This window comes from Heloderma suspectum, chromosome 4, assembly GCF_057233095.1.
Source record: "Heloderma suspectum isolate Gila_16-S chromosome 4, 16-S_ref, whole genome shotgun sequence".
In the NCBI taxonomy this organism is placed as follows: Eukaryota; Metazoa; Chordata; class Lepidosauria; order Squamata; family Helodermatidae; genus Heloderma; species Heloderma suspectum.
In genome coordinates, this window is record NC_139461.1 from 105,367,579 (window position 1) to 105,380,091 (window position 12,513).

The window sequence follows — 12,513 nt, forward strand, 5'->3', positions numbered from 1 at the left end:
TAAAACCAGGACCCTGCCTTCGCTCACGCGGGAACGGACGATCTCGGGAACGCTGTAACCTCACCATTCCGGATTCTATGATCTTCCTTAAAATGGGCAAGTCTCCCGCTGTTCCACTGCATTCCTGCCTGCCTAGACAACACTCTCTTTCCTCCCTGTCTCCGCCAAGGCCGCGCTGCCCCATTAGGACTTCGGCCCTTGCCTTACACTCCACCGTGCCGCCCAGCGTGCCTGGGTGCGCTTTTTATCCCCTCCCGCTCCCGTCTTCGACGTGACCCCCGCATCCACCCCTCTGAGCCCGGGGCGGGGGCGGGGGCGGGGGCGGCGCGGCTCCCCCGCTTCGCCCGCACCTTCCCCCTCCAACGCTTCCGTCTGCGCTTGCGCGAACGCGATGCCGAGCTACAAGTCCAAGCCGGCAGGCGGCGCGGGGAAGAGCTCGCGCATGACCGTTGGGCGCATCTTCGTCGGGAGACGGTTGCCTTTTCCTCCCTCAGCGCCGAAGCCACTCGGCTAAACCCGTCGTTTTACGACTCCTTCTCTCCCCCCGCCCCGCCAGTCTGCCTGACCCTGGAATCTCCGCAGAGACCGAGTAGGTAGAGAGACAAGGCAGGACCCGCCGCCGCCGCCGGGGCTAGAAGATGGCGGTTGGGATGGGGAAGAGGCGGCGGCAGCAGGAGGCGGCGGCGCGGGGCTGGGGGAAAGGACAGAGGGGCTTTTTGCGCGAGCGAGGCCGAGGCGAGTAGCGCGTCCGCCGCGCCTTCTGGAAGCCTTCTTCCGCCGCTCCTTCCCAGCCAGCCGGCGGCTCTCCTCCTCTTGGCGGCTCCCCGGCCCCGCTTCCCCGCCGGCCCGAGATGGACCGCGGCGCTGCCCGGAGACGCCGGCGGTGTCCCGCGGGCGGCCCCTGAGGGAGAGGCGGCCCGTTGTGCCCCTGGTTGTGCGACGCAAGAAGACTCCGGAGCCACGTTCGCGGCTGGGGGCGGCGGGGACCCCGCGCTGCCTCTGCCGCCGCCGGGGAAGATGTCGGATACCAAGGTGAAAGTGGCCGTCAGAGTGCGGCCCATGAGCAGAAGAGGTAATAAGAAATTATCATCACCGTCATTGTCACCGTTCCCAGCAGTCCCTAACTGACCCTGGCTTAACCCCTTAGAAATACCGTTTTCCCTCTTCCTCCTGGGACTAACTTGTTTGCAGAGTGGTTGGGATGGGGTTGGAGAAGGCGGGAGGGAAGGAGAATTAAGAGCTGCAGCTTATTAAGCCCCCACCTTTTTTTTTTTTTGGCTCGGCGGAGAGGTAAGTGGGCCGTCCGACTTCCCCAAACTTTGCCTTTGCGGCTGGGCAGCTTGTCTGGGTGCAAGCCTGTGGCGAAAAAGCGGGGATCCGATCCCTCCCGTTATGTCCTTACGATCCAGAGGTTTTCGTTGGAGCGCAGCCTCCCTTTTCCAGTGTGAGGGGCGTGGAGCTCAGGACAAACCCCGTCGCTCCTTGCAAAGCTGCCCGTTAAGAGAAGAGCTCGTTTTCTCGCGTGTCGGGTGGGGAAGCTTGCTGACTCCTCGAGGCGATTTTTCCTCGGATAACCTCGCAACCTGTTTCCCCTTTCCTCCATCGGAGAAGCTGGTAATTCCGTCCTAGTATTGGAGGCTGTACTCTGAAATGTTTTTCATGGCCCCTGCTTCGTTCTTAGGGTGCATATTCAAGATTGCTCAGTGTGGCTTGGTTATTTATGATATTACATATCATAGTGACAATCAGGGTGGTTAAAGCGAGAGAGCTGTCTATTTCACCATCCTTTTAGTCCACAGTTGTGTGTGAAAAGGGACTTGTGATCCCACAGTAGTGATGTGTGAACATGGAATTGGGATGGCATGGTATACAGCAACATGATCTCACATGTGTGGCATGAGGCAACATGCAACCCAGGCAATTGAACTAGTCTCTGAGACAGACAGGGAAACAGCAGTAGGCGCACCATGACTGTTCAGAAAGGTGCCCATGTGCCTCCTGGGTTTCAGAAACCACATAATTCCCCACTAGGGGAGAACCTCTGTCAAATCTGTAGGTCTCCAACTTCTTGTTCCAGGGTTTTGTTTTGTTTTGTTTTTGGAGGACAACGCCCATATCCTTCCCTATACTCCTAGCAACAAATGGGAGTTGTTTTCTAGACCCAAGAAGAAAGAAACGGGAAAAGCCTTGCCGACTAGGGATGAAGTGTATAACATTCTGTAAGGGAATGTTCTGATGTCTTCTGTTGTATTATGTTTCAGAGCTGGAGCTGAATACCAAGTGCATTGTGGAGATGGAAGGGAATCAAACTGTGTTGCATCCTCCACCTTCAAATAACAAGCAGGGAGAAAACAGGTAAAAAAGCAAATCCAAATCTATATTCTCAAGCAAGATGAGTTGCTTGTGAGCTCTTGCATTCTGGGGCATGATCCTCCTCTTATGCAAAGAGGAAAAACATCAATTTAGCTTCCTGTAAATGAGGAATGATATCATATTAACCTGCAATGGTTTAAATGTTAAGTTGCATGGGCAAAAAGTTAGTAATGTTACCTTATAAATGTGACTACAGTATTACAAGTTCATATGGTATTCAGGGTTGACCTAGGAGCAAAATAATCTCTAGATTTTTAGGCTATGGTGAAAATTGTTGGGGCTGTTTACTAGATTCCAACATACATTCATCTGAGCAGATGTATCTCCCGGATTCCTTTCTAGTTCTGGCTTATTTTAATGAAGAGAGAGAGTGCTGAAATAGTTCATATATTTGGCATTTATTTGTAAAGCTCTGAAAAGAACAGTTGGAAACAATCCAAAATACCAGTGCGCCAGACTGTAAAAATAGATCAGATGTTTTTCCTTCATGAGGGGTCAAGGAGAGGAGGTTGTACAGAGAAGACATAGAAAGAAAAGTTACATTATCATCTGATTTGTATTAGTAATTGATTATTGTAAGCACTTGGCTCTGTACATATTTTATTTGAGGGGAATCTCTGTTATGATACTTTCTCATAAGAATATCTTGTTTTATGTAGAATAGATTGGGGGCATACTGTTCTATCAAAAACAGTTTTTGAAGAAGAATTAGTTACTAAGGAGGGAGCATAGCAGAATTTTGTACAGTTGATGATAGTAGGGCTTTTCTTTCACTGCTCAGATTCCAGTACCTGTGACATTTATATCTAAACTTTGGCATCAGAAGATAAAAGGGAAGTATTTGATTAAAAGAGTGAGAGGTGTGTGAAACTTCATGGTTAATTTCATTGTACACTTTGAACAATTAAATTAACATGGGCACAATCCTGTGTGCCAGGACAACAAGATAAAGTGGTCGGCTTCTCAAACAGAAGATCAGAAAACATTAAACACCTCATGGGGAGGAAGTTTCAGATCCTACATGCCACCACCGAGGAGATCCTGTTTCTAATGCCCACCAAATCAGCCTTAGGCAGGAAGCCTTGGTTTTGTCTTTGACTCCTCTCTCCTTTCCTCTCATATTCAGTCCATCTGATCATACCACTTCTCCCTTCACAACATTGCAAAAATAAGGACCTTCCTTTCTGTCCCTTCAGCAAAACTCTGGTTCAAGCCCGGATAATCTCTTGCTTTGATTGCTGCCATATTCATCTTTCTGGCCATCTGCTTTTTCACCTTGTTTCACTTATGTCTTGTCCAGGATTTTGCTGCCAAAATTAATCACTTCTCTCAGCACTCTGACCATGTGATGTTCCTCTGTAAATCCCTACACTGACTTCCTGTCCTCTTCCAGATCCTGCACAAGCTTTTCCTCTTCACCTTCAAAACTGTCAATGGCCTTGCCCCCTGCTTATTTCTTTGCTCCGAGATCCTAACTCATCCTTACTTTGACCTTCACTTGTCTAGTTTTGCCACCCTCAGCTTTCCAAGGGCCTCCATCTCCTCAAAACAATTGTCCTTTCTTCCTTGATGCCCAGAATGCCTCTATGAGATCACTAACTATTTCCTTTAGATCCTTCCTCAAACCTGTGAAACCTGTAGAACTACCCCTAGATCCATTACCCTATTTTCTGTGGAACCTGTAGAACTACCCCTAGATCCATTACCCTGTTGTAACTAAGCCTAAGTATGTGTTTCTGAAATCATCACATGTTCTTCCCCTGTTTACTTCTGCCTACATTTCCTCCCCTTCTTCCGTTGTTTCCCTTGTGTCTGGTTTTAGATTCTAAGACTCTTGGGACAGGGAACTGTCCTCCCATTCTTTGTAGAGCACCATACATGAAGACAGCATTATATGTGAATATAAAAATATAAAAATACATCTTTAATGGTATTCACCAGTACTTTGAATTGGGCCCAGAACCATATTGGGAGCCAATGATGTCTTGATATTGGAGTGATCTGCTCTGAATAGCTTGCCTGTGATACTAGTTTGGCAACATTGTGTACCAGCTGCAGTTTCCAGGCATTTTTCAGAGGCAGCCGCATGTAGGGTGCTTGGCATTAATCTAGTCTGGATGTAACCAATCTGTGCCCAGGTTGCCCTCTTCTAGGGACAGCTGCAGTTGACACACCACCCAAAGATTAGCAAAAGCACCTCTGGCTGCAGGATCAATATAACCTTCCAGGAGCAATGATACATCCAGAAATTCTCTTAGATTGCAAACATACACTAAAAGATTTTTACCTTTCTATTTATTTAACTGCAACCCTGATTGTTAATAGGGACTGGCCTGCGAGCTCATATTACGCCAGTACTTTTCCAGCTGCACTGGCTGCCAGTCCATTTCCGGGCCCGATTCAAAGTGCTGGTGTTAACATTCAGAGCCCTTAACGGCTTGGGGCCAGGTTACCTGAAGGATCGCCTCCTCCCATATGTGCCAGCCCGGACCTTAAGATCATCGTCAGTGGCCCTTCTCCGTGAGCCCCTGCCAAAGGAAGTGGGGCGGGTGGCTACTAGGAGGAGGGCTTTTTCTGCTGTGGCACCCCGGCTCTGGAATGAGCTTCCTAGTGAGGTTCGCCTGGCACCTACATTGTATTCCTTTCGGCGCCAGGTGGAGACCTTTTTATTTTCCCAGGCATTTTAGCGTTTTAGCTTTCTAAATTTTTAGCTTTGCTGTTTTAAATCTGTATTTTAAACTTCTGCACTGCTGCTAGGTTTTATTGTGGTTGTATTTTTATATTGTGGTTTTAATGTTCTATATATTTTAAATTGTTTTATTGTGTGTTGTTTGGTTTTAATTTTTGTGAACTGCCCAGAGAGCTTCAGTATTGGGTGGTATAGAAATAAATAAATAAATAAATAAATAAATAAATAAATGTAATAATAGCCTAATGCAATTGCAGTTGATCTGGATCACACAACCCAGTCCTATAGAAAATTAGGCATACCTAAGTCAGTTGAATTAATGGGACTTAGGCATGCTCAACTCTGCCTAGAATCAACCTGTTAGTAGGACAATGCTGCCTGGCCAAGGATACTCCAGTTATAACATCACATTTCACTTTAGGATTAAGATCCTAATTGTTTTCTTCAGTTTTCCAGCTACATGTTGAAAATTATATCACTGTAATACATAAATTAGCTTATCTTCTTTCTTCATAAACTCTTTTATATATTTATAATATTCTTTTAAAAAGTTATCTTAATTTATATTCCTTTTTCCAGTTATGCTTTTTATTAAAGATCATAACCATCGTAGACGATAGAAGAACATATGTGGCATTTGTAATGGTTCATGTGGTTTGTTCTTTTATTTACTACTGCTTCAAGCCTTAGAGGAGGTTAGAAGGGAAAGGCTCTAGCTCTGGGGAATTGGTGTTTTGTTTCAAAAGCCTCAACTGAAACTTATCTAAATGGTGTGTCAAGTGAAATGAGACAGCTACCAGCTGTCTGTTTGTCCGAAGGAATTATCAGCCAGAAAGAAGCTGCTATGCAGGTGCTTTTAATATCACCTGCTTGAGGTAGTGGATAGAATAACAGCTGACAGCATACTTTTCCCTTGTTTGCAAGAAACTGTAAAAAACTGATTTTGACCTCTCTCAAATTTCCTGTTAAAACTTTTCAGCTTCTGAAGTGCTAACCTTGGTTTGGTTAGGGTTTTAAAAAAATGAATAGAAACACGTATTTATGAACTGCTTTAGCAGCGTTTCACTAATCACATTCTAGGTGGTGACCAAGATACTATTCCAGTGGAGTACCACTCTCAAACTGTGCATTATTAAAGCCCTATTCAAGTTACATATCTATGGCGATGTTTCTAATAAATATTTATTTAATCAATGTATAGACCACTCACCATATTTTATTTGTTTATTTAATATTATTGTTAGACTGCTGTTAAGGGAAAAACCCTCACATCTTAAAAAACACATTGTAATGGTTTACAATACAAGATTAAAATACAAAACAGTTAAAAAAATTGAAAAAATAGCAATTAACAAACTGGGCAGCCGAATCAGTCAGGGAAGCCCTAGGTGAAGAAAGGGGTATTTAACTGGTACCTAACACACACCACAGTTGGGAATCCCCTGAATAACAACAGGGAAGGCATTCCACAAAGCGGACACAACCATAGAGAAGTTCTGCTTCTGGGTTGCCACTAGATGGCAATCTGTAGGACACAGTACAACAAGCAAAACTTTGTACACCCTTAACAATCACATGCGGCTACACTGGGGAACGTAATCCACCTGGTCCCAGGTCCTTCAGGGCTTCATATGCCAACAACAAGACCTTGAACTTGGCTTGGTAGCTAATAGCAGCCAATGCAGTTGTTTCAACTCCAGTGTTGCATGGCCAGATGCCACACTCAGCATCCTGGCCACCACATTCTGCATGAGCTGCAGCTTCTGGACCAAGCACAAGGGTAACCCAATATAAAATGCATTACAGTAATCTAAATGTGAGGTTACCAATGTATGGACTACAGTGGTCAGGCTATCCCTGTCCAGGAAAGGGTGGCATGCCAACTGAAGCTGGTAATAGGCACTCCTCATCACAGATATCATTTGGGCTTCTGATGACAACAATAAATCCAAGAAGAACCGCAAGTTACATATTTATTCTTTCTGAGGGAGGAAATTCTCTAATTTCTATATCTGGGAGCCACCCACCCATCGAGTTTCCATCTTGTTGGGATTCCATCTCAGTTCGTTAACCCATCACTACCCCAGGCACCAGTTCAGAACATGCATGACCTCTCCTGATTCAGATGTCACAGATTAATAGAACCAAATCTCCTAATGAACGCCCCCAGAGACTTCATATAGATGTTTAATAGCATTGGGGGCAGTTACCCAGGGCTAATTTCTGGAGCCATCTTTACAAGGTAGGAGTGGAACTACTGTAAAACAGTGCCCCCGATTTGTGGAGATGGTTCAGAAGAATGCCATGGTTAATGGTATTAAAAGCTGCTGAGAGATCAAGCAGGATCAACAGGGTCATATTCCCTCTGTCTCTCTCACACAGGGGGTGATCCATCAGTGCAGCCAAAGCCGATCCTGTCCAAAACCAGGCCTGAACCCAGGCCAAAATGGGTCAAGGTAATTGGCGTCCTCTAAGAATGTCTGCAATTGCACAGGCACCAGCCTTTCAGTTGCCCAAAAAGAGGATACTAGTGATGGGATGGTAACTGGTATAAACCTCTGGATCCAGGCTTTTTCAGGAGTGGACACATCACTGCCTCCTTCAGTGCAGTGGACACCACTCTATCACTTAAAGGTGCATTCACTACTTCCTGGATCCACCTGGCCAACCCCCTACCCCCAGTTAGCTTCAGGATGGGCAAGGGTCAAGAGAGCATGCTGTAGGCTACAAGCATCTTGTCCACATTCTCGGGCCTAAAAAAATTGGAACTGATCCAATATAACTAGGCCAGATGATACATTGGACACCTAACTAGATACTGTACAGAAAGCAGTGTTCAAGTCAGCATGAAGCCAAGCTTATCCTCAAAGTGCCTTGCAAAATGAAGTCAAAGTTGACAGCAGTCTATACAGCATAACTACTTTTTTTCATGTTCTCTAGATATTGGTGATCAGTGATTGAACTTCCAGGGCTTGCCTGTTAAGTACAGACAAACAAGATAGCCTTTATTCAAGTTTAGAGATACCAGAGTAGATTTCTGAGGACGTTTTCAGTGTTGTGTTTGAATGGGAAATCTTGACTTAAATTCGGCTTTCCAAAAATTAGACCAACTTCTGTTAAGGGATCTACAAGCTGTTGAATTGAACAGAAGCATTTCTGATTGATTCTGTCTAACTGAAAATGTGCATGTCTACACACACAGAAATTAATCCCATGAAAGAGATTACATTAATTCTGCAAACTTTAGGAATATTCTTGAATAGAATAATGGCAAATGTCGCACTGTTCTAACTAGATAAAAAGTATACAGTGAAACGCACCAACTATGTAATATGTCGTAGTTTGTGAGAGATTGACAACCCTTTAAATATAATTAACTTATGTGGATACAGAAGAGATCGTTATGCATACACCTGACTGTTATCCTTGCAGTTCAAAGAGATCATTAGAGGTATGGAGCACTCTTCAATTTAGCATTCTGTTTGTATGCTAGGTTAAGACCACAGCTTACTTGTACAGTAATACTACTGTTTTCCTTTAGCAATTGTCAATTATTCTTGCAGTAGGAGTGACTAACCTATGGGTTACATATAGTTGCCTGATACGTATATTAAGAATCTCAGTTTTCACATAAATCCTAAATCAGAAGGGCAATGAAAGACACAGAAACCAAGCAAATAAAAGTCTAATGTGAATTTTATTTTCAGTGCTCATTTTCTAAGGCAGACTAATTATTTTAAGGCCTAAATTATTAGTATGAAATTTCACTACAAAGATGCAATGAGAGGGTTTTTCTTCTATCTTTAACAGTTTAGAGCAGTTGGGATTAATACAATTTAATACCATTTAGATTTGGAGATTAATAATCCCAAAATACTGTAAAAACTATTAGCAAAGCCCTGCAAAAGATACTTACTAGGCATGCACTGTAAGAAGTACAGTACTCCCAGGAAAGTGCAAATAGGATTGCAACCTTACTTAATGTCTCCTTTTCTTGGATACAAATGTTAATGCATAATTATAAGCCAATACATCTCAGGAGTGATGTTTATGTTCACATGGTAAATAGTGCTTTGGAAATATAGCATTTCATCTTGTATTAATGCAAAAAGAAGGAGAAGGAGAAAAGAACCCCATCGTGAAGGTAAAGGCTACTTTTTGTACTTGTACAGGACAAACAGCTATATCCAATAATCATTAGCATTTCCTCATATTTACTCTGACAAGTATTCTGAAAGCTAATGGATATCAGTGTTTTTTTCCCAGAGTCAGAGAACATCTGAAGTATTCATGAAAACAATTCACACCATTTTACCCAAGTGAGGATGCCAATTACCATCTCTCCTGATACACACGTTGTCCATCACAACTTGCTTTCAAAATAACAATAAGAATATTGCTTACAACTTTCAATAACAATCTTCCAACAACAATCACAATCTCTTTTTAAAGGGTTTGTTAGCCCACACAACACACTGTTTCTAAACTCAGCAGGATTGTTTCTGAAATAGGATTGTAAAACATTCTGCCTTAGTAGCAGATACCACAGATTCTCTTTTCCCACCACCACACTATAGTGCACATACATCTGATCTTTAAGAAAGGAAACTCCCTTTTGTCTACAGTTGTAGCAGAAGACACGCCACTTCCAAGGTACTGCATACTTCACAAGTTACCTGGTGGTAAGGACAGAATTTATACACACACCCCTCAATTGGGTGCACACAGAAAAAGCTTTCCAACAGGAAGTTCGATCCCTTAAAGTACCGGGCATGCATAGAATGGACATTCCTGAGCACACACTGCTGGGTACATTTCTCCCTACTTTTAAATCAACTGGTATACCCCATGCAGCTTTAAAGCTGGATCATTATTGACCAGGAATTTTCTTGGAATCCTGACTTTTTCCTAAACCTGTAACTGAAGATTACTGGTCTCAAAAACCAATGTCAAAAAGAGAAAATCCACTTTAGCTACTGATTCCCCCCACTCTTATCATATAGCCCCTGATGTCCTGGCCCAGGGCCCTGTGGATGCATAAGGGGGAGGTAACAGCAGTCTTGGGGAAACCCCAAGGCTTGCAGAAGTACAAATTGTATTTAGAAAAAATCCTTAATCGGGGAACAAAACAACCCAATAAGAAATGAGCATGCTTAGTGTGTTGGAGTGGGGAGATGGAAAAACAGGGAGGAGAGAGAATTCTGAAAAAAGCCATGACTGCCTGGAGAAATCCAAACTACAACATTTTGTTGCAGCTCCCACTTGTTAACCCAGGCATAGAAAACCTCCTGCCTGAGGGATTACCCATCCAATCCATTACCTTCTTTCCTAGGCACCATCCTCTCTCCCAAGCAAAAGGTCTTATCACTCTCAGAGCTGGGGAAGGGGAAAGGGCTTATCTCCGATTTTCTGAAAATTCAAGATAAGCCCCTTTCCCTGCTTAGTGCTGAGAAAGGGAGTCTCTCAGTGCTGGCTAGGGAAATCCCCCTCCCTCCAGTGATCTGCATGGATCAGCTGAGGTGAGACTGGAAAGGGTGAGTGTCTGCGTGGATGAGAATGTGTTTGCATGCAAGCCAGTGGCCTCACCCATTGCTGGCCTACCCCACCCCCATGTCCTCACCCAGCCGCCAATTTGCCCCTTGGGCTGAAAATGTTTTCCCACTCCTCTGTTAAACTATAATATGTTCACTTATTAATCAATCAGACAATGCTTTGGAAATACATACAAAAATCCAATTAGCCTGTATTTCTCATAGCCCTTCCATGGAGGATGAGATGGTTTTTCATAAGCAATTACTATGACCTACAAAAAGACTTTCAAGAAGATTACGTCAAAACATTTTTCAAGAAAATTAAGTTACCTGATAAACTCTGCATTCTGGGAGTTCAGCTGGGGTGGGAAGAAGAGTAAGGGTCACATACATGCTTGCTAGGTCACCAGCAGTATCCATAAATTTAATTGCAGTGAGTGACCAGCAGGAAATTCTTTTTTAAAACAGTATCTGTGTATATCAGCAAGGTGAAAATATAGGAGCTGTGTGTTCTGCAGTGGTTCCTGTGGACTTCCAAATATGGTATGGCAGAGAATAAGGGCGAAGTTTCTTTTTTTGTTAAAAAGAACACAACAGCAACACTGGCCATACAGCTTTCAGAGGAACTCTTTCCTAATATGATTTCAGACTGATCGTTAGATTCTCATTATTCAACACCCGCAAAACTTTTTCTGGCTCAGACTTACTTTATGTAATCATCTGGAATTTCATATGGGCCTCTAGCCAATATTTTTCTAAATATATTTCCTAAAACAAAACTACTGTCTTTGTGTATGATAAGGGTAATGGTTTTCCCTAATGTCACAGTTGCCTCCTTAGGAACCCAAACCATGTTAAAAGCCTCTGTGTACAAAACTAACATTTACTGCTCAGGGATAGCCCAAGACATTTTGCTGCCTGAGACAGTAACAAAGCCTTCCCGCTACAGTAGTAATAGAAGACTAGAAGTAATAGGATCAAAAAATACAGGCTGAAGAATTCAAAACAAGAAAATGAACACCCTCAGGAGGAGATGCTGAAGTATATGGAGATAAAAGGAGAAATGAGGCAGTAGTATTACATCTGAAAACTAAGTATGAGCAGAACAATTTTTATCAATGAACTAAAAAACGTTTGAAGAAGGAATGGGTAAAAATAGGGAATCAGAAGTGGAAAAGAAGCATTGAAGTCAAGCAACAAAAGACTTAAAGCAGAAACACATTGTAGCACAACAGAAAGAGCAAGAGAAAAAGCAAACATTATATTGCAGAAAATTAGAATTTCAGATCTGCCCCAAACTCTCCAGAACTGAACTATAAAAGTAAGGTTTCACTGGGCCTAATAGAATTAAAATCAAGGATCACAGCAAAGAAAAGTAGAAGAGAACTAAGGAAAACATTGTATACTTAACAGACAAGGATCGAAAAAATGGAACTGAAAAAAAGAAAAAGTACACCGATAATCAATAGATACACAAAGACAGCCATGTTGGCCATAAGAAAAGAATCCAACATCCATATAGTGTAATACCTTTATTGGGTCAACTCAAAGATCACAAAAATGTGCAAGCTTTTGAGATCTCTAGATCTCTTCATGAGGCAAGATGTTACAAAAAGTAAGTTGGTGTGCTGGGGGAGGTGGGGGGGATAGGGAAAAAAAGTCTGACTAGTTGTAATCAGGATGTATGTATGATCAGATTCTAAAGATATGAAGGAGGAAAGGTTGCAGACATTCAAATAGAGCTCTTCTAGGTGATTCAATGGTTTCAGTGCCCCCTAGGACCACTGGGTAGAAGAAAGTCTCAGACAATTGTATATCCCCCATTTTTTAAAATATAAAATCAAGCCAAAACTGTCTCCATCCAGGGCAAACCAGATAGGTTCCTTGACTGATGGAAAACAGAAGTAGAGATCAAGTAGG

The 12,513-nt window shown here is 43.1% G+C and overlaps 1 protein-coding gene across 9 annotated transcripts in view; it reads left to right on the plus strand.

Annotated features, from left to right (window-relative positions):
• Positions 1-391: 391 nt before the first annotated feature.
• Positions 392-12,513, plus strand: part of KIF13A (kinesin family member 13A) — a 122,448-nt gene continuing 110,326 nt past the window's right edge. For 5 of the 9 annotated variants that reach the window (XM_084850190.1, XM_084850181.1, XM_084850182.1 and 2 more), the window contains exons 1-2: positions 467-1,072; positions 2,262-2,355. In XM_084850190.1, coding sequence (XP_084706316.1) covers positions 1,018-1,072; positions 2,262-2,355 — 149 coding nt within the window. In that variant the 5' untranslated portion in view covers positions 467-1,017. Of the gene's footprint in view, positions 1,073-2,261; positions 2,364-12,513 lie in introns of those variants that run through there. The other 4 variants (XM_084850187.1, XM_084850188.1, XM_084850186.1 and 1 more) reach the window with 3 other exon arrangements.